This window comes from Macaca nemestrina, chromosome 7, assembly GCF_043159975.1.
Source record: "Macaca nemestrina isolate mMacNem1 chromosome 7, mMacNem.hap1, whole genome shotgun sequence".
NCBI lineage: Eukaryota > Metazoa > Chordata > Mammalia > Primates > Cercopithecidae > Macaca > Macaca nemestrina.
This window is the reverse complement of record NC_092131.1, coordinates 118,637,641-118,659,584: the sequence shown is the minus strand read 5'-3', so window position 1 is coordinate 118,659,584 and position 21,944 is coordinate 118,637,641. Positions and strand designations below refer to the sequence as shown.

At 37.3% G+C, this 21,944-nt stretch overlaps 1 protein-coding gene across 3 annotated transcripts in view; it reads right to left on the bottom strand.

Annotated features, from left to right (window-relative positions):
* LOC105493085 (elongation factor like GTPase 1) overlaps positions 1-21,944 on the bottom strand; it is a 130,167-nt gene that overhangs the window by 79,864 nt on the left and 28,359 nt on the right. For all 3 annotated transcript variants that reach the window (XR_011626251.1, XM_011760512.3, XM_024796375.2), the window contains 8 exons: positions 19,455-19,578; positions 17,647-17,723; positions 16,795-16,931; positions 16,068-16,190; positions 13,802-13,901; positions 8,689-8,840; positions 8,276-8,442; positions 3,353-3,491 (listed from right to left, as the gene is read on the bottom strand). Coding sequence is in view for 2 of the 3 variants with exons in the window: in XM_011760512.3 (XP_011758814.1) it covers positions 3,353-3,491; positions 8,276-8,442; positions 8,689-8,840; positions 13,802-13,901; positions 16,068-16,190; positions 16,795-16,931; positions 17,647-17,723; positions 19,455-19,578 (1,019 nt within the window). In the remaining variant the exon portion in view is untranslated. The remainder of the gene's footprint in view (positions 1-3,352; positions 3,492-8,275; positions 8,443-8,688; positions 8,841-13,801; positions 13,902-16,067; positions 16,191-16,794; positions 16,932-17,646; positions 17,724-19,454; positions 19,579-21,944) is intronic.

Here is a 21,944-nt window from a genome sequence, read left to right as displayed (position 1 = left end):
CCCATCTCTACTAAAAATACAAAAAATTAGGCGGGCATGGTGGCGCACGCCTGTAGTCTCAGCTACTCAGGAGGCTGAGGCAGAAAAATCGCTTGAACCCATGAGGCAGAGGTTACAGTGAGCCGAGATTGTGCCACTGTACTCCAGCCTGGGTGACAGAGTGAGACTCTTCTCGAAAAAAAAAAAAAAAAAAAAAAAAATCTATATCTATACACACACACACACACACACACACACACACACACACACGACTCTCTGGCCTCTTTTGTTCTGTCTTAAACTGACTCCTAGCTTTGAAAAGTTGCTTTTTTTAAACACTCTGGCTTATGAGACTGCTGCTACTGCTAACATATGCTACGTATTTTTAATCAAGGAACAAGTAAACTTTGCCTAAAAAGGTAATTCTATGACTTTGAGGCAGGTAACCAGTTCAAGATGTTTTAATGAAGCCATTAAAATGGGTTAGCAATCAAACCAAGCAATCATATCAAAACATTTACTGTTCCTCCTAATAAACACTAGGGAGGGAAATATTCTAACTACTGAAATAAGGTTTTTCTTTAAGAAACACAGCTTAAATGTTAAAAGCTAGAAGCAATCTTGAAGATAATCTAGTTTAGAACTTTTTTTAAGTCACTGGAAAACTGACAAAATCCAGGGAAGATCTTCATGACATAAGTAAAAAAGGTTTACCTCATTCCATCTCCACCTAGGAGGTCAACCTGCCATCATATAATGACAATTTTAAACTTCAATTCTGTTTGTATTTTACCAAAAAAATTACAAATACAATTTTGTTGGTATTTTATAGCTACAGTAGAAAAATGTACTCCATGCAATGTTATTTAATGCTTTATCTTTAAAGTTTAGGATATATGACAAATCCCAGTTAGGACAAATAAAAGCATCCCTGGGAATCCACAGTCTTATAAAAAAATTAAAAGTGGCTGTTCTATTTCTATCATAAGAAATATTAGTAATCATTGCTCTAGTCCAAATCACTTGGGAAAACAAGTCCAGCAAGGTTACATAACTGGCCTGAGGCCATATAACTAGTTAGTGGCAAAACTATGGCCGTAATTTTGGTATACTCATCCTTTCTAGTCATGCGGGGCACTCAATTAGATTTCAATTAATAAAAGAAACACAATTACTATATGTTTCAATTCAAAAAGCCCCATCAAAGTGGCTGGTTGCATTCCAATTCCTTCAATGTTATGCTCAAAATCCTTCTGGTGGACTACCTTTCTCTTTAATGTAAAGAAAACAGAACCTTAATGAAGGCACCTCAGGCATCACCAGGTGAATGGAAGGCAAATGCAGCTCTAAGAGTGTGGACTGGCTATTCAAAAGCCATTCACAACCCCAATATCTTTTGCCTTAACTACACAGGCTGAAAGAGTAAAACACTCAATCCCAGGCCTCCCCGGCAGCTAGGAGCGGACATATGACAAAACTACAAAAATGAGAATATATACAGAAGTCACTAGAGAGGCATTTCTTTCCAAATAAAAACATTAAACCTGTTAGAAGGTCTTGACCCTTGTACTCTCTTGCTGTAAGGAATGTGGATATGATTCTCAGACATGTAAGGCCATCTTGCTTCTATGGGTACAAAAGCCACATGCTGAGCCACTGGCTCCCTGATGACACAGAAGAGTCATGACACCAGCCCTGGACTGTCCACCCTTGGGCTTCCTACTGAGTGAAGTTTAAGACTATGCAATTGGTTTTCTGGTTACTTGCAGCTAAATACAATCCTAACTCTTACAGGAAATAAATCTGGCTTTTCCTCTTCAATCCATTTTGTTCCAAAGTGGTTGGTTGTCCATCTGGCTCAGTCTTATGTAAGTCAATTTGGTAAACAAAGATTTAGTCACCTTCATTCTTACCCCATGTTGTGCTATCATCTCACTTTTTTAAAAGGTCAATAAAAGACATCAAGGTATATCTCTTCTCCAAGAATAAATGAAAAATTTTAGCTTATAGTAGGTTTGTCTCCCCATACCATATAGCAGAGCAAAGGCTGCCTTGGAAAACAGAAGAGAGAGAAATGGTTTCTCTCCTTATACATCACTTAACCTCAGTCCTGGACAGCATCTAGAAATTCAGCAACAGGAAGAAAAAAGAAAACCAGAAACTAATGCATGTCACATTCTCATCCTCTACTAGGGAAGGAACACAAGCACCAGGCCTTAATTAGAGAAGATCATATAAAAACCATTCACTCAGCAGAATACTTTCTCTTTCCCTTGAGCATCATGCTGGAGATATACCTCATGTTCCATTTAATCTGAGCAATACAGTAATCTCAAGGAAGGCTTATGAACAAAAGTAGGGTGTTTTCCATTCTTCCAATGTCCTTTTCTGATAAAGCTGGCTGTGGCAGCTTACAAAGATACATCAATTGTTAAGGTTAAATGGCATTTTGCAAAGGGATAGAAGAAAATAGGTAACACTGATGAGAAGCTAAGCATTCTACAAATTTCATGCCAAAAAATTAAAGAAAGAAAAGAATATATCTCTGTAGGTGAATGGCAACATGCTTTGGCAAATTTCTTGGATTCAAGTCTATAAAATCCAGAGAAACCATTAGATATTCTGGACCAACAGACTAGACCTTTTTTTAAAAAGTTAAACCTTTTTCTAAAAAGCTGAGGATTCCCAAACCAAGCAATCACCCAATAAATAGCTCTATAGCTGACAATGACCCTAAGGGTTCAGAATCTAACAGTACAATGGGATACAGTATTCAATAGTATACTCTGGATCCAAGAGAAATTTCTTCATCTGAGTCTATAGGTTTGCACTAAGAATCTCAAAAAGTGAATTCTGCACATGAGGAGCAGAAGTCAAACAAGTGATAACATTAAGGAGATGAAGAATAATATTTACAGATATAAACCGACAATCAACTAATCTTAGCAAAGCAATGCTCAAAGGAAAAAAGCATTGGGAAAAAAGCAATGAGTTTAAATAGACCTTTACATCAGAATAGTTTCCAACAATTTAGAATCTAATCTGTAGAACCAGAAATGCCTTAGTCATCTAGATTGACTTGATGTGAGCAGGAATTTCTCCTCTCACTCTGAAATAAATGGAACTCCAGCTTAGGCTAGAGCATTTACAAATTACTTAAGCAACACATTTTTAAAACAGCTCCTATAATTCACAGAAAGTAACTGATCTCCATGTTAGTTACTCAAATGTACTAAGTTAAAGATACCAGAAACAAAAAATTATCAAACTAAAGAATAAAGTTATTCCCTTCAAAAATTTCACTAAATTTTCAGTGACATGTTAGATAATCTCCTAGAATGGAATAAGGATATAATAAACAGCATCACCCTACCTAGCACGTTTCCTGGAGGTACCTCCTCTAGATATTCCAGTTCTCTTCCCATCAGAAGATACAGGTTTTCCAGAGCACAGTATGCCATGTGGGGGACTGGGGGGAGGCCATCTGGTGGAGCTGAGAAGCCTAATGGTACCTGGGCAAAGAAAAATGATTGAAGACAAGTTAGGAGGCATATGGAAGCATTAATTGGTATTTGTAAAGTTATTTTTATTCAACAGTAACATACGGTATAGCAACATTTCATGTAAACCTGAAATAAGAACATTTGAAATGGTGTGATAAAATATGTCTCACTTTATGAATAAAATTTGAAATACTGAAATTTCTCAAACACTAAAAAATTGTCTAGATTCCCATTTAATCATAAGCTTTATGGCTAAGTAATATAAATTCTGTTGCGACCTGGTATTGTCACTTTAGCTGTTCTCCATAGCCCCTGGTTAAATTATTTATATGAACCACGTCATACACCAGTTCTGGTGACTACTGTGCTATTATTTGAACACTCATTATTACTATTATCATTTAAAGTTGTTTTACTCTTATGTACAATGTTCTTCAAGTATTCAGCAAGGGCTGGTGCTAGTGCCAAGTAACACATAAAAATAACTTTGGAAGGGTAGTTAGATGTGATAAAAATGCAAAAAAAAAAAAAAAGGTCAGACTGTTATTATATGTTATATTGTTCATATGGAAGAGCATGCTGTGACATATTAGGAACACATTAATGAGAGGACAGAGTACATTTACAGCAAAAGTATACAAGTACAAGTACATTAGATGTATTAGCTCCCCGTACATCATATTTATTCTTACTGAAACACTGTCTCAAACGATTCAAATTTTGCATTGTGTGAAGTCTTCAGAAATATATCTACCATATAAATGCAATTACCCAGAAAGCATTTCAATTAACCAAGCAATCAATCTTTGATGCTCATAGGCCTGGGGTGCTGCCCTAATGCTATGAAGAGAAAAAATGGCTGAGATACAACATGTACAAAGATTACTAACATCACAAGCACAGAGTGACCAACAAAAAGGTAGTATAGGCAAGTAAATCCATAAAGGTTTAGAGGAAGGTGAGGCCCCTGTGCTAGGGTAGACTCTAGAAACTTCATGAAAATGAAGGCACATGTTACATCTAAATGTATGTGTTCTGACACAATGACAACTCTCAAAGTAGCTCTAAAGATGGGCTGAGAGATAGAAAGATTATAAGAACTGAATGGAATTATCTACACAATATGACCATCCACTTAAAACAAGCTACAAGCTACAGATAAATTATAATTAGTAAGACAGCTTAGCAAGGTGGCAAAAATGCAAGATCAATATACAAAAGTTAATTATACTTCTATAATTAGGAATAGAAAATGCATAAATAGAATAGCAATAAATAGAAAATATGTATATTTAAAATGATTTCTAGAATAGCAACAAAATCTAACAAAAGTTAGATTCAAAACCCTTTATAAATGAAACTATAAAACTTCATGAAAAACATTTAAAATGACCTAAATAGATAAATCAACCTAATACATTCATGGATGGAAAGATGCTGTATTACAAAATGTTGATTCATGCCAAACAGGTGTATGGACATAAAGTAATTCCAATTGAAGCCTCAACAGGGCTTTTCATAGAAGCAAGAAGCTGACCATAAACTTGATATATAGGAGCAAAGAGTCAGGAACAAACAAGACACTAACAAAGAAAAACACGGTAAAGGGACTTGGTCTTTTTGACGTCAAAACATTGAAAAATGAAGACAGCACTGAACAGAGACAGTTAGAGACAACCAGAAAAAATAAAATTAGTCCAGAAACAGATCTATGTACATAGGTAATAATCTGATTTATGACAGAGTGGACAAAGCAAATTAGTGGATAAAGATGGACTATTCAATAACATTGGAACAGCTGGACATTTAAATGAGGAAAAAATGAACTTGGATCCCTTCTTCACAACCACTGAATTATATATTTAAACATGAAAGGTAAAATAATAAACTTTAGAAGAAAACATAAGAGAAATTTTTGAGACTTCAATACAGACTTAGTTTCAATTTTCCTAAGATATAAAAAGCGAAACCCATAAAATAATGATAGTTCGACTACATTTAAATTAAGAACTTCTGCCTATCAAAAGGTACCAAATGGAAAGTAAAAACAAGTTTTACACCGGAGAAGAAATTTGCAAAATTCAAAACTGACAAGGAATTAGTATCCAAAATATACAAAGGACATCTGAAAAGCAGTATTTAAAACAATAAAGTAGCATAATAGAAAAACAGGGAAATGACTCCAAGAACTATTAATATCTTCACATAAGAACACAAGCTTGATCAATGAACATATTAAAAGAGTAATAAGGAAAATGTAAACTAAAACTGCAAAGCACCATATCATACCCATCAGACTGGCACAAATCAAAAGCCTAATAAAACCACATTTTGGGGAGCATGTGGAACAACTGGAACTGTTAAACACTCCTATTGGGAGTGTAAATCAGAACTACTTTGGACAATAAATTGGAATTATCTTGATAAGCAGAAGATTACCAAGGCAACTCCACTATAGGTATATTCCCCAGAATTTCTTGTAAATCTGCATAAGGAGACATATACAAAAATAATCAAGGTAGCATTGCTTAGATTTGAAAAACAAACAAACAAAAAACCGAAAACAGCAAATATATAGTGACCAAAAAACTGTATATATAAAATGTACATTTAAGTAAAGGAATCCTATGCCACACTGAACAATAAACGAATTATGGGAGTAGGCATTAACATAGATTAAATTCACAATGTTAAGTTAAAAAAAAAAAAAAGGCAAGTTGTAGAATAGTTACAGTAAAATTCCATTTATACAAAGTTTCAAAAGCATGCAAATGTGACAATACTCTTTAGAAACGCACACTCAGGTTGTAAAACTATAAAGAAAAGTAAGAGAAGGATGTGGCAGACAGATGAAAGGTGCCCCTCCCATGATGCCTGCTTTCCGATGTTCACACCTTTGTTTTGAAGCCTCCTTCCCGAGTGTGAGTGGGACCTGTGACGTGCTTCTTCTAAAAAACAGAATATGGCAAAGGTGGTGAGATGTCACACTGTGATTCTATACCATCATACAGGACTCTGTCTTGCTAGAAGACTCCTTCTAGTCTCTTATACGGCTTCATGAAGTAAGCCTCCAAGTTGGGAAGGTCCACATGACAAGAAACTGAAGGTGGCCTCTAGGAGCTGAGGGCAGCCAAAGGCCAGAAAAAATCTGGGACTCTCAGTTCTACAGGTGCAAATATATGAATTCTGACAACAACCTTTAGTGAGCTTGGAAGCAGGTTCTTCATCAGTCAGTCCTCCAGATGAGAATGTACCCTGGCCAACATTCTGGTCACGGCTTTGTGAGACCCTAAGGAGAAGATGTGGCTAAGCCATGTGTGGTTTTCTAACCCACAGAAACTGTGAGATGGTAAAATGTGTAATGTTTCAAGCTGCTAAATGTGCTGTAATCTGTAATATGCAGTAACAGAAAACTAACACAAAGGATGAACACAAATTCTGGGTAGGGGTTACTTTGAGGGTAGGTCTGAAATATTTCAGGTTTCTTTTTTAAGCAGTTAGAATTAGGTTTTATGGTGCTCTGATTACTGAAATAAGAAGCTATTTGAACTGTCAATGTATTGTATCATTCCTGCTTAAGACATGAGACACATAAGCAACTGATTTCAACCTGTAGCAAAGAAACACTATGCAGAGATAAACTGGATTGTTCATGGAATTTGTAATGCAAAATAAATCAATGTATCACTAAATAAAAATTTCTTGCTCATTTACCTTCACAAAAAAAGAAAAAAATTAGCTGATACTTGACCCTTACTGATAAACAGCAAACTATCAATTACGTCCAAGCCAAGATAATCACAGATAAGTTTTTATACATATTCTCACTTTCAGACTCCCATAAAATATAACCCTATACACACTAAGTGCTGTGATCTTTCTTGCTAAATCAGAACATGCTCAACAAGGACTGCTTAACTGCCATGCAGCACTGCACTCTCCAAGGATTAAACTGCTAAAACTCATGGAATAAGCATTCAAGGCAAAGAAAAACCGATGACAGATTTTCTTCAACTGCTATCTCCTTCTCTCTCACTTGTAGCCAAGTACCAAAGCGGTTTATCTACAGACAGGCTGCTTCCTGGACAGAGAGGAGCATGTGTTTCTCTGCTCATGATGCTCCACGGTGCCAGCTGACAATTTCCTAGCTTACTGCTTTGTGCTGATCCAGACTGGCTACTTGGACCTCTGGCACTGTCTTCATCCTATGACCTCTATTATTTAAATATAATTACAATGTATATATCTTACTTACTTCCAAAAATGTTCTGAGACATCTCTAGCCTGTGATCTCTGTTTGCCCCTTGGCTCAGGCATTTTTAGATGCTGCCTGTTCACCTACTTACAGACCCTCCTGACCAGACTCAGGGTCAGTGTGCCATGCAACTCCTGCCTATCCCCTGCTCACGGCCCAACCTTTGGCCTGAGCCAGCTAGTTTTTGGATCTTCCTATTTCTCAAAGATTCGCCATTGCCCTGGCTCCAGCATGACTTCTGCTCTCATCAGTCCTTTTCTCTAACCACAAGGTGATTCTTGCCTAGAAGAGAAAAGCCTTATAATTAAATAAGGCCTGAAAATTTGGTCCACACACTGATTTGGTTTCCTTAATGTTACTGAGACATATATGACAAACGTTATCAAAGCAACACAAACGGAGATACACAGTCACTCAAGTGTGCCTTTCCAGAGACAAAATAAATCTACCAATAAGATCATCGCCAGTCCCAACAAAATGTGAAAAGATATCAGACCCTTGAGAAACAATATCTAAATATTTTACTTTCAATTCTTACCCTTCGTAAAAACTCAAGAGGACTGTATTTGGGCCCCAAGACGAAAATTTTCTTTCCTCTTCGAGCCACACCACTGAACACTCGAGCAAATGCAATAAAAGACTCTTGGTTGTCTTCTTCCTGGAGCACAGGTTTAGAGGTCATACTTTCCACCTGTTGCTCGTCACCTGCCAGAAACAAAAAGATAATTAGTGCCAAGAATGCCCTCTTAATTCAAACACTGTCTGGAAACACGAATATGATATGTTTGGTCCAGTTTCAGAAAAAAAACAAAACCAAAACACCAAGAATGGAAAGAATATTGATAAAAACGATGATTAAAGCTTAAAAAGCTCAAGAACTAAAGGATGAGTGTCCCAAGTTAAGCAAAAAGGCAAACACTTTGCAACAGAGCCTACTTAGGAAAGTTATACCTCTTGGCTCCTCTCCTTTTGGACATGTTTCAAGGGCACTGCCATCTTGGGTGGGCTCCAAGGGTGCCTGTCCCTGTGCTGCTGCAAGCTTCTCTGCATGCCTTTGTCTTGCGCGCTCATGTCTCTGAGCAATTTCTTCTTGAGTGAGAGGCCTACAGGATATCACAAATATGTTATCATCTGGCAACATTAAGCATCTCTCAGTTTAGTCAAGCAGGGAAACAGCAAGTATTGATATGGCTGGGTAAGATGAAGATTGGTCCCAGCTCCATTCCAGGCAGTTTTCTCCAAGTCCTCTCCCTGTCTGTAGCAACAGGAGAGGGCCTATCAGCTTCTCTCTAATAATGCTGTGTCCCAACTATTTTGAGCTTATGAACTGACATGCAAGAGCCCAAGTCCCTATCTGAAGCAATGTACAATAGTATGGAACCTTTCTCAGATGCCTATATTCCTTCTGGAAAAGGCAAAGAACAGGAAGAAGGAAGGGAAAGAGTGACAGATATCAGGGTTTGGAACAACCCTGGCAGGGAAACAAGCATAAGGCCTCAATAACCGGGGTTCAAGAGGAAGGGTTCAAGGTCAGGATGAGTACTGGCAATTCATCAGGACTAGAAGGTCAAACTGAAATATCAGCCACTGTGTTACACCCAAGAAGTACCACCACAGAAAAGGCAGGGTGTGGGTGTGTATATGTGGTTTTCCCTGGGGATGAGAATGAGAGGGCGTGGAGAAGGTAATTAAGCTATTTTTCCTGAAGAATTACCCTCATGTCTGTCAGGATATAGAGAAGGCATTCAGAGTTTTAATACCAAAAAGTTGTTGACAAAAGGGGAGCACTAAGTCGAACACAAATTCTGTTTGGGAGTTTGGGTTTGGAAGGTAGAAACCAGGCAGGTAGACTGTTTCCTAGGACTTGGCTCCCTTCCCATGTAGGGGTCCTTATGAACCTACCTGCATGCTCAACCCCAGCACATGAACAAGACCAATCCATGTCCTAAGGCTGATAGAATAACAGCATCTTTAGCCTCCTGATACTCTGGGACTGAGCATCAAAGCACTCAGGCTAATCCTATGGTCCTAACTTTATGCTCCAGCTCTGGAAGCTGGACAACTCTTCCTGGTCCCAACACTTTGTGCCTCTCTCCCATGTTGTCCTTCACCTTTTACATTATGATTCCTGCTTTATTTCCCAAGCTCAGACTTCACACCTAACTGATAACCTTCATCCCCATCTTGCCATGCCATATTCCCCTCCCCTCTCTGTAAGCCATGGAAGCCATGCAGGTAGCCATTCTGCCTACTTGCCTTCCAAATGGCCACATACAGGTAGGGCTCCTGATTCAAAGTGGCCTAACTCCTTCTACCTTTCTAGTTCATGTAAGCTAACCTGGAAGGTGACTGCTTAAATCGTTGACTGTCCACTGCTATACTCTTCAGATATCTTCCCGCTAGACAAGACTTCTCTAGTCCTAGTGTCCAGGACTAGACACTACTTCTGCCTTCCTTAGCACCTGTCCCTCAAAATCAATGGTTTAGTTCCAAGAGCAGGCCCTTCCACTCACACCCACTCTGCTGCAGGTCACTGGGCTGTGCAATAGAATACAAAAACATGAGAAACAATCCTTGAGCCTGGCTTGGTCAGGTGCCTCATTAGGCAATCAAAACTGCTGGCACTAAGGGGCCACACTACCACTGCAAGAGACAAGCTCCTCAATACAGGAAGCTCTAAATGTCAGAACTTTCAAATACAGAATGAACTCTGCTTCCTCGCAATTTCTAGCTATGGCCGCAGTTCTCTCCTCTGGAGCAACATCTAACAAACCTACTTCCCTCCCCTTTCCTTTGAATCACCTGCATTCATGCCTTCCCTGCCTCCCTTCTTTTCCCCAGTCTGAGCACTCTAGCTGTTCCTTCAACCAATCCTTAGACAACTTTCCTTGTTTCTAGACTTTTGCTAAAAACTCATAAGAATATCTGAAAAATGTGAATTAAAATACAAATGCAGAACACATTTTTATTGTTAGAGTAGAAGGGAAAAAATACCAGAGGTATCTGCTAGTATCTACAGAGAAATGGTCTCTTCCAACGGGTTTATCATAATGATCCAGAGACTGTGTTAATCACTTTACATATATTATAGCACATAATTTATCACAACCATTCAATGAAGTAGATATCATATTCTTATTTTACATACAAGAAAAGGGAGACTTTGAAAACTTCAGTAACTCGACCCAAAGTCACACAGATTTTAAATGGAGGAGCCATCATTCAAATCCAGATCTGTATGGCTCTAAGGTCTATGCTCATTATCACCAGGTTATGTATTTCCTTCAGGAGGAATTAAAGATGATAAAATCGTCATCTTACATAAATGTGATTTCACTTTAGTTTTAGTGAAAAAGGAAGTGTATTTGTTCACCTTGCAGATTAAATCCTCGTGTGCCCAAGTTCATGAAGTGATCTGGAATAATCAGCATGTACGGTCATTAAGTAAGCATCAACTGTATAGATGCTTGCTGTCTGTCTATGTTTCTATGCATCCATCCAATTAACAACTACTGTGTGCCACGCACTGCTGTGGGCACTGGGAATGATGGTAGAGGGGAACAAAGCAGATAGTAATCAGCAAGGATGTGTAAAAAGTACCCACTGTGTATCCAGCATCTGCTGAGAACAAAAAGAAATGTAATTACAAGAAAATGGGGCCCTACTAGTGAGGAAACAGCTGTGACTGGGAAGTTATTTAGGCTATAAACTAACCATGGACTTCTTGAAGGGACAATAGTCACTAATACTGAGATGAAGGAGACCAGAGGTGAGAACGTTGACTGAAGATTCAAATGTCATGTTGGAAGGTGAATTTGAAGAAGCAAAGAAAAGAGGCAAGAACACAAGAACAAAGGATAAAGTCCTGTAACAGTCCCACACTTCATTTACACCCAAAGCGGCACTGTTGAGCAGTGAGTAAACGTCAGTGTCTTCAGTAAGTTAGGGAAAAATTCTTAGGCTTTGCGGATGCCGAATCCCATTTCCTGCCTTACTTTTCTCCCTGGCGCATATCACTAATACATTGTACTCTATACGAAAGGAAAATAATACTCTGTTATTCCTGGCTTGGGTATCTAATACAATGGAGATGAAAACGCTATCAAACCAACTTCCCAAGGTACATTTTCCTAAATTTAAAAAATAAAACTTAAACGAAAAAAACTATCAGCTAGAAGATGGAAAAGAACAAAGTAATGGTGATGACCTTACCCAGGTATACCTGAAAACACTGTATTATTACGTAACAATTGTTGAACCTGATATACTGGTTAAAAAACAAATGACAAAAATAAAATCAATAAAACAACTTCACGGAATAGAATGGATTGCACTATCAGAAATATACTAAAAATCAGAAAAACATATGATGAATTATTAAGAAAAATGTTTACAGAAAATGTAATTAATAGTAGAGGCATAATAATACTATTATTCATCAGCAAGAAATGAAGGATAGGTAGAGGTAGGAATTTTAAATGATATAAATACATGTATTTCAAATCTTAACAGCAAATTTTCCAATTCTCTGATATTCCCTATGATTCTACTGGAATCTCTCAGATACTCCCAATGGCCAAAAAACATTCAGTATCCTAAAATTGTTAGCACAAGAAATTGCTACTACATGTAGCACTGAAATATTATCTGGGAGTAGCCTAGATACATAATTGGGCATTCATTCGTTCCATTATTCACTCATTTACTTACTCATTTAGCCATTCATTCACCTATTCACTGACCTGTTCATTCCCCCATTCAGATATTCACTCATTCATTCTTCATTTACTCACCCATCTATTCTTTTACTTATCCCCAGGGCAAAAATTATTGACTACACCTATGTCCAAATCACTAGGGAAGTACTAAAAAACAATGCATAACCTTTCTGCTGAAGGACAAACAGAATTTTATCAGAAGAAAAGAAGCCTTCTCAGATGGAGGAACAGCACAAGTAAAGATATGACGTTTGTTCAGACACTAGTATATTAGAGAAACAGAAATAAAAATCTAGTCAAAACATGTTTTGGGGTCAGGTCACGGTGGGTCTGAAATGCCACTAAGACAGCTCAAGTTTATTTCACAGGCTGATGATCTGACCTTCAGTCACTCACATATTATTTTCATGATTTCTGCTATATCTGCATATTATTTATTTAATGCTTATTTAAATGTACAAACATTTTGAACTCAATAAAACTTTAAAATCTCATCACAGTAAAGGCTTTATCACTTGACATACACAGGCAATACACACAAATAAACATTAAAATAAATATGCCAACTAAGTAAACTAAAACTTATTTCCCTAAGTACCACTGAAATCATCACCAACACTTCACACTTGAATCAAAACTGCTCAAAGCAGTGAGAATCATTAAGGGTTTTGAGCAAGAGGCATATCTTCATAGCTGAGTTTTATAAAGATCACTCTAAAGGAAGAAAGGCAAGTGCATCGGTGGAACTAAAGATGGGGCAGGAGAACCAGCTAGGAGGTTGCTGCAACAATATCCACAAGACATGATCAGAATCTAAACTTGTAGGGAAAGCAGCAGAGACAGAAGGAGGGGAACTCACATAAAAAACAGGAAATGTAGAAGAGACAGATTCCCCAAGACTCTGGAACTTGAGAAATATCCCTCTCCTACACCCACCACACCCGGGCACACATAATACACATGGGGAAGCAGAGATACTCATACATTCATAATCTCTACTGAGGTAGACAGAATTAGATGAGACAAGGCAGGAGGCTTAGATTAGAACTCGCCTAACATGTTCAACAAAAGTTAACTGTTGCTACTGCTACTAACGCCACTCTTCAAACTTACATCACTTCAATTCAAAATCCCAGAGCTGCTTTCAACAGCTTTCTCCTACAGAGGTATCACAAAAGGATATATTACTGTACAAATTGTATGTTACCCTGGGGGTTGGCTTGAAATGAATTCTGGGTTAAGGAGGAAAAGCATTATCTGTGCCTCATCCCCATCCACACCCCAACTACATCCTACCAAACATATACCATATTCCTAGCCCAGCCCAACTTTCCCACTTCCCTTACCTTGGCTTATTCTGAGGCAAGGCCTTAGCATCAACTGCAAACATTTTGGAAACAAATATGATAACTGGAGCAGTCTCCTCACTTCCACATTTCATAAAAGCTAAACAAATAGGAAGTAAAAATGTCACTATTTTTCCCATTACTAAAAAAACACATATTTTTCTGGAAAACAATTAAAATGTTTAGAACATCGCATTATCTAAATGCATCAGAAGTCCATAACTTTTTCCAACTATGATAAGAATTTTAATTAGAAAAGGGTAAGATTGCTAGGAAAGAATTGCAGAGCAAAAGCAAACAGAATTGGCAGAAATAAGGATGGAAAAGCAAGCAAATTTGATGGGGTGAGGGATCCCATATGAAAGTTAAAGCTATGCAATGAGGTTAAACACCTACTATAAGCACTAATACATTTTTCACTGTATCAAGTATAGAAAAAATAGAATTGAGGAATGTTACCAAAGGCCAACAATCAACAAGGTAGCTTGTTAATAAGATATATAAAAATCAATAGCTTTTCCAATCCCCCACAATAACAAGTTAGAAAATAAAATGGACAAAAATACTGTATTATGATATTAACAAATTCTTAGAAATAAATTAAGATTCAATATTATTAAGATACCAATTCTCCTTAAATATACAAATTTTAACGCAATTACGTATTAACATATGAACATTTTCCTTAACCTATATTGGAAGTAAAAAACCATTGATTACTGAATTTTTTAAAACAACTCCATCACCTCACGTTAAAATAATTTGTATACAAAGAATTCAACAGTAAAATTTAAAGAAGGAAAAAGAAAGCCACAGGAAGTAAGAATCAAACATATATCAGAAGTCTTGCCAGTGGAAGCTTTGAATGAGGAACAGAATGACATGCCCTGACTTTTATCTTAAGAGGATCACTCTGTTTTGTCTGCAATATTGAGAAAACACTAACAGGAATCAAGAGCAAAAGCAGGGATACTAGTCGTTTTGTTGTTGTTGTTGTTTGTTTTCTCAGACGGAGTCTCGTTCTGTCACGCAGGCTGGAGTGCAGTGGCATTATCTCGGCTCACTGCAACCTTCGCCTCCCAGGTTCAAGTGGTTCTCCTGCCTCAGCCTCCCAAGTACCAGGGACTACAAGCGTGTATCACCACGCCCAGCTAATTTTTGTATTTTTAGTAGAGACAAGGTTTCACCATGTTGGCCAGGAAGTGAAAACATTGGGAAATAGCTGAATTCCGTATTTCAAAGGAAGAATAAACAGGATGATGGACTGCATGTTGGACTGTGAGATAAATATAAGGGCCATTGATGACTCCAAGGTTTTTGGACTGAGTAAATGAAAAGATTGAGGTCCCCCTGAGATGGGAATGACTAGGTGAGCAGGCTTGGGGATAAGATAAAAAGTCCAGTTTGGGATATGTTCAGCTGAGATGTTTCTTAGAAAACACAGTATAGGGGGAGTTCTAGATATCACTCCAGAGTCCAGAAAACAGACATGCTCTGAAGATACACAATTGTGTGAATTATGAGTATGTAGTTGTCATTTAAAGTCTTGAGATTGGATGAGATTATCAAAAGAGGGACTGCAGGTAAAACAGATGAGGATCAAAGACTTGAACCTTACTTGGGGCACACCAAAGTTAAAAAGCCAGGGAGATGGGGAGGAATCACAAAAAGACCTTATTAAGTATAAGCAGCCAGGGAGACAGGAAGAAAAGCAGAAGCAAGGGAATGGAAGCAATGGAAGCCTAGAAGTCAAGGGAAGAAATTGTTTCAAGGAGGAGTGATCACCTGCATCAAATGCGAGTGGAAGATCTAGTCCTATGAAGACTGAAAACTGGTCATTAGATTTAATGAACCAAAAGTCAATAGTGATGCCAAGAACAACAGTGTAGTGGTTTGGGGGCAGGGTTACAAAAGCAATAGAACTGGAGGAAAAGAATTAGAGAAAAGAAAATACATAGAGACAAATTTCATGGAACCTACAAAGTCCAGAATGGGAGCTTCTTTTCTCACAAGGAGCATGTGTACAGGAAGTCGCTGGTCTCTCATCGTACTGGCTGAGCAAAATGGCTGTAACAAGAAAACCTTTGGGGTGGGGGTGGGAGGCAAAACTGGTGAAATGGTCATTTGTGAAACTGTTCATCTGTGGAAGTGGACATTTGGCAAATTGGCCATTTAGCAAACTAGCATTCAGCAAATTGGTCTAGAGCAGCCTGGATGGAGGACAGTCAATGACATGGTATATTCCAACAGGTCCATCTTTCCTTACCTGCTTTCAGTGCTTGAGTTTCTGGTGGAAGAGAGTCAAAGGTTTGTGATCCTGTGCACATCAGTCTCTCCACTCTCTCGGCTGTAATATCAAGGGGACTAGGAAGTTTCTGACACACCATCGCTGAAGTCTGTTGTTAAGGACTCAAAACCTTGAGCCAGTGCCTCCCACCAAGGCGAAGATTCACTGTATGTTCTAAATATTGAGGTAACAAAGTCTGTCCATACAGAAAATGCCTGTGCTATATGGCAACACTGCTTTATGCATCACATCTCAAAACATGCACACGATTTCAGGGAGTTCACAAACTCCTAAAAGCTCAGAAAGGATCCTCATGACAGATACTTTAACACTGAGACCCATGGAACAAATGAGAACAGAGCTTAGCAGGCTGGCTATCGGTGACTTTGAAATGAAACAGTTATCTAACACAAACATCTTATTTAAATCTTAGTGTAAACATTTTTAGTTTTACAGTTTACTAAATAAACACAAAAAGAATTGTCTTCTTAAAGAAGTTCACTATTAGTAATGTTAACATAAATTAGTATTAGTGTATTAATTATTAAAGTATTTAATACAGTTTCATGGTAGAACACCAAATAAGCAGAGAAGACTTATTTTGGATTGAATGTTATTTCCAGAGAATTTCCTGGTTGCCATAACGCATTGTTTTTTCTTGCTTTATCAAAACTATTTCATTAAAAACCATTAGAATAAAGGATACCAAGAACAGCATGGGATATGGGTAGCCACTGACTGCAAATGGCGTTGATCTGAACTTTAGGGTCTGAATGTCGTGCCTCCCGGGCTCCAATTTTTAATCCTAAAGAAGTCACTATTTTATCAATTTTGTCTTTGTCCCTATAGTAAACACAAGATTGGAGGGCGGAAATGTCATATGCACATAAAAACAGGCAGTGGGGAAAAGGAACCCAACATTATCTGGCATATTTTTATCCTAATGTGTTACTTTTTCAAAAAAACCTAAAAATGATTGAAGGGAATTCTGCCACAGAAAAAGCCTCCTCAACTTCTACTCTTATACTTTCAAGTGAATCCTTCTTTAAGACTTCCCAGGAAGTACTTCTCCCCAATCTCCTCAAGCAGACTATATCAAGTGGTAAAGCAGTCTTACAAATAAGTACTAATAAGTCATTATTGCACCACAGGAATAACTCAGAAAGTAAATTTACCAAAGCAAACTTATACCAGAAAAGTTATTTCCCCACTTCCCCATTAATGATCCTAGCTATCAAGCACCTTTTCTACTTTAACAACTATTTTTTAAACCTGGGTTTGCATAAAAAAAGACCCAATGTTTCTTTCTACCTTTTATCTCTTCACCTCAGCACTCTATAAAATATTGCTATCCTGTTCCTTCAACATCACCCTTTAGCTGGGTTACACAGACTTCTTTAAATTGCTTCCAAGCCCTGTAATCAACTCATCTGTAGAAGCTCTGTTCACTTTCTCAGTCCATCTCAGCTTTCTGAAGTATGACTCATCAAACTGGAAAGTGAGACAAATTATACTGCCTAAAGATGCCTAAAGGTAAACAATGTCATAAGAGTCTTACTTTTTCAAGACAGCATCATACAAACTCCATATATTTTCCAGGATCAACTGCACAAATAAAGGTTTCTTTCCTTTGGCCTGTACAAAAGAATATACGGGCTTAAGTTCTTGAACATTTAATAGGCATTTATATATTCCTTCTTGACATGCTTTTATTCTCAATGTGTTTCATTTCTACTTGAAAATAATTATTCAAAAATAAAGTAGATGAAAGTAGTTATAAGAATGCACTTAAACAGCCAATAATCCACAATTAATAATAATCCATTGTTCTTTCCTCTGGGAACCATAGACTTTACAAGTGACATGACCATTCGTGGGTCATATTACCATGGCTGCCATCAAACAAATACACACAGCACCCAAGCCAAGAGCTAAAACTTCACTCTGCACGTGCAGGCTCTTTCCATGGACTTCAGTCTAAAATTATGTTAGAAGAAACATAAAGCATTCTTAAACATATTTCTAAAAGTTCACAAGGATAGGAAAATTTTGAAAACCCAAGAAACTCCATCATTTCTCTTACCAAACTACGCAAAAAGTTACTAGCAAGAGCACCTTGAGGGGTATACTCTCCCATATACATGAAGGGGGATATATTAATAAATTGAAACCTCCTTTCTGAAGAACTACAGGCAACAGTATTAAGAAGTTAAAAGTCATTGGCTTAGAATGCTCAGTTTAAAAAAAAAAAGCATCATGAAGACATAAAACTTATCCACAAAGATATCTATCGTACAATATCAAAACATTTGAAAAAAAACTATGTCCAATCTTAAGAGAATGATTACATAAATCATAGTGGTCTCACAAAATAAAATAACAGAGTGCTTACTGAATTATTTCATATAATCATCATAACTATCCTGTAAGTGCTATTATCTTAATTTTACATATGAAATAACTGAGATAAAAGTCATAGAGCCAGTAAGTGGTGGAGCCAAAATTCAAACACAGAGTCAACTCTCAAGGCATGCTCTTTCCCACTTAGCTATATTCATTCCCTTTAAAATATATGGTTTATAATAAAGCTTTTAATGGCAAGGGAAGATGTTCATGATATGACAAAAGCAAAAGGGCAGCTACATTGTATAAACAGCATAATCTCAACTGAGGGATGTATATATCCATGTAAAAAGAATGAAAGAAATTACAAACATCTACTAGCAGTGCTGGCTTCGAGTTTTTTGTTTGCTGTGGCTTTATACTTGTGAGTACTTTCTAAAAAGAAATGTATATGATTTTCAGTGAGAATAAATTTATGAAATCCTGGTTTTATATCAAAAAATAAAGCTCCAAGAAAAGTATCCTTTGAGGGTATATGACAGCATTCCTACACCACCTCTATCTATAGAAGGAGTTTCAGGGAGCATCCACCTCTCCCGATCTACACTGCACGATGACCAGCATGCAGGGAGATAAGGCTTCAACTGAGACTAGGACAGTGTGAACCATACGGGGATGTCTAGAAGAGACATCTCTTTATGGTGACAGAGACAAACAAATGCATGGCACAAAATGTGTGTCTTCAGGTGCCCAAGATCTAAGATTTTTGGTCTTCTGAAAAAAAAAGAAAAGAAAAGAAAAAGCAGTTCTTTGCTCACTATACTTAAAAGGACTAAGAACTCTATATGAATAATACCTGTATATGAGACGTGTAAGCCTTTCCCAATTATATACAGTAAAAATTCCCTCATGAACTCACCTGAATAAATTAAAGCTGAATTACATTTATTAAAGATATTACAGGATAGATTTTCATAGGGCAAGAACATGACCAGCAATCAAAAGGGACATACACCACATTACCTGATCACCCTTCATGATCTTTTTAGCCTTCATATTTATACAGTAATCTCCCCACAAGGTTTTCATAAGAACTTCCTTTTTGATGCCAATTTTTTGACTGTAGATTCTGGCGAAGTGCTCAATTCTGAAAGAAGACCAAATGTTCACGTTATTAATAACAACGATTAGCATAGGTAACATTTGAACATTTCTGTGACAGGTACTGTTCAAACTTGTTTACACGTGTATTACTAAACTTAATCCACTATCCTACAGAACTTCCCCATTTTACAGAAAAGGGTAATGAAGCACAGTAATATCATGCAGGGAAGAAGTGAGGTGGGGCTTTAAATCCAAGCAGTCTGGCTCCAAAGCCCATGTTCAGGTCTACATTAATATGAATTGTAATACATGCTGTAGCTTTGTTTCTTAATTTTGCATGTGTAAAACAAGATAAAACTAGGGCCAAAGCCAAGAAAATGCAAGCTCCAGCTGCCTGTCACAACTATGCCAGCCATAAAATTTTATTTCAGCTACTCACTGCTGTGACAGTTGCTCACAAATGAAAGAAACTCTTGAGCCACAACCTGCCAAAACAAGGTGTTTATTATCCTAGATTAATGATAAACATACACACACTGACTTAACTCGCATCAGCCCACAGAGAAACCAGTTACCACCATGGCCTCCCATCACAGGAGGACAGTCAACAACAACTAAGGGTGCTACATATAGCATCTGCGTTGTCTGGATAAAGGACCTAAGAAACGCCTTGTCTTTAGAGAACAACCTAATTTAATATAAGGTTTGAGATTAGAATTTTCAAAGTACCAGCATCTTAAAAGATGCCTGCTCAGGAAAAAAAAAAAAAAAAAGGATATTCCCAGTTTTTTTCCACACCATACTGAAAAGCCCAACCTAATGCAATCACGCAAGAAAAGGAAATAAAAAGTATACTGATTAGAAAAGAATAAATAAAACTATCTTTGTTCACAGGTGACTCTTTAATCACTCCTCCACAAATGAACACAATGTGAAAGGCTGACAACCACTGGTAGAGTTCCTATGCCTCAAAAAGAAAGCAGGCTCTGCCTTGTTGCCTAACCAGTGGATCGCTAAAGAGTCAGGCCTCCTCCTGGCTTCCTGTGTTTCTGCACACCCAGAATGGCGCACAGAGCCTTACTTCCAGATGTTAAGTCAGGATACCCTTATCTCTGCGGCTTTTCATTTGTCAACACCCAGTTTTGCTAGGCAGGCTGCAACCTGCCATGCAGATTTGCAAATCCAATTCAGGACCTACAGGCAGGTCCAAGGTCTACACATGGAAGGAAACAATAGGAGGCAACTACTGTGGACTGACTTCCCAGGCATTCTCCAACCTAACTGTAGAAGGGAGCCCTATTCTTTAGCAGTGATGCTCCCTGGGGCCTCAACAAATACAGCTGAAGCTTTGCTCTCCACATTGGCAACTTGGGTCCTTCTTAGATGGTTAAAACCGGAGCTAATGACTGAGTGATGAACACATGAAACCTGTGACATTTTCTTTCTTTTAAATTTGAATTATTTTTTCACCTGATATAGAACCAATTTTTTTATATCTTTAACTGACACTTACATTCTGACTTTAATTATTCTATTCATATGGTTCATGTTCCTGTCTACTTAACCTGTGAAAATCTCCCCTAAACCATGTGCCTGCAGAGTTCTACTTATAGTTCTATTTTTGTCTCATGCACTTTGTTGTTCTGATAATTGATAGCTAATCTCTTCACTAGTAAATGTGTCAATTATCTATGCGAAAATGATCCTTATGCCATAATTCATTTACCATAAATCCTATTTTATTGTTAATGTTGCCAAACCTCTCTCTTTTCATTCACATTTGGTTGACATAATCTGATCTAAAGCTTTGGTATTTAGCCTCTGTCCATTACGCTTTATGTTTATCTCTTTTATGTAGTAAAGGTCTGGATTTATTTTTTTAATAAAATTTCCTTTCTAAAAAATATCTCCTTAATAGGGGATTTGATACATTTATTGGGGCAATCATTTATCGGTACAACTGTTTTGATCAGTTAGATTTCCAGTGTGGTTTCTATTCTTTCAGGATTTTTAAAAAAAATGTTGAGTTGTGTTACCCAGACTGTATTATACATTCTTTTATCTTTTATAATGATGTCAGATAAATACCCTGCTCTTAATTCTGAAAGTGGTAAACTTAAAGATTTTTATAAATAAACACTCTAAAACCCCTATCAAAATCATAAATTATAGTAAGACATTTGCCCTTTTGCTTAGGCTAGGCTCTTCTAGTCCACCACATAAAATATTCACACCTGTGTACACACATGGGTACATAAATCTTTCAAAATCTTGTTTCTTATCCTTTTCATTATTTTTTATTCCATACTTACCACAAAATTTGCTTAACACCAACCCATTCCCCATTACTGCTAGTGCTTTTATTTATTTTTGTCATTAAACAGTTACAATTTTTAAACACTGACAATT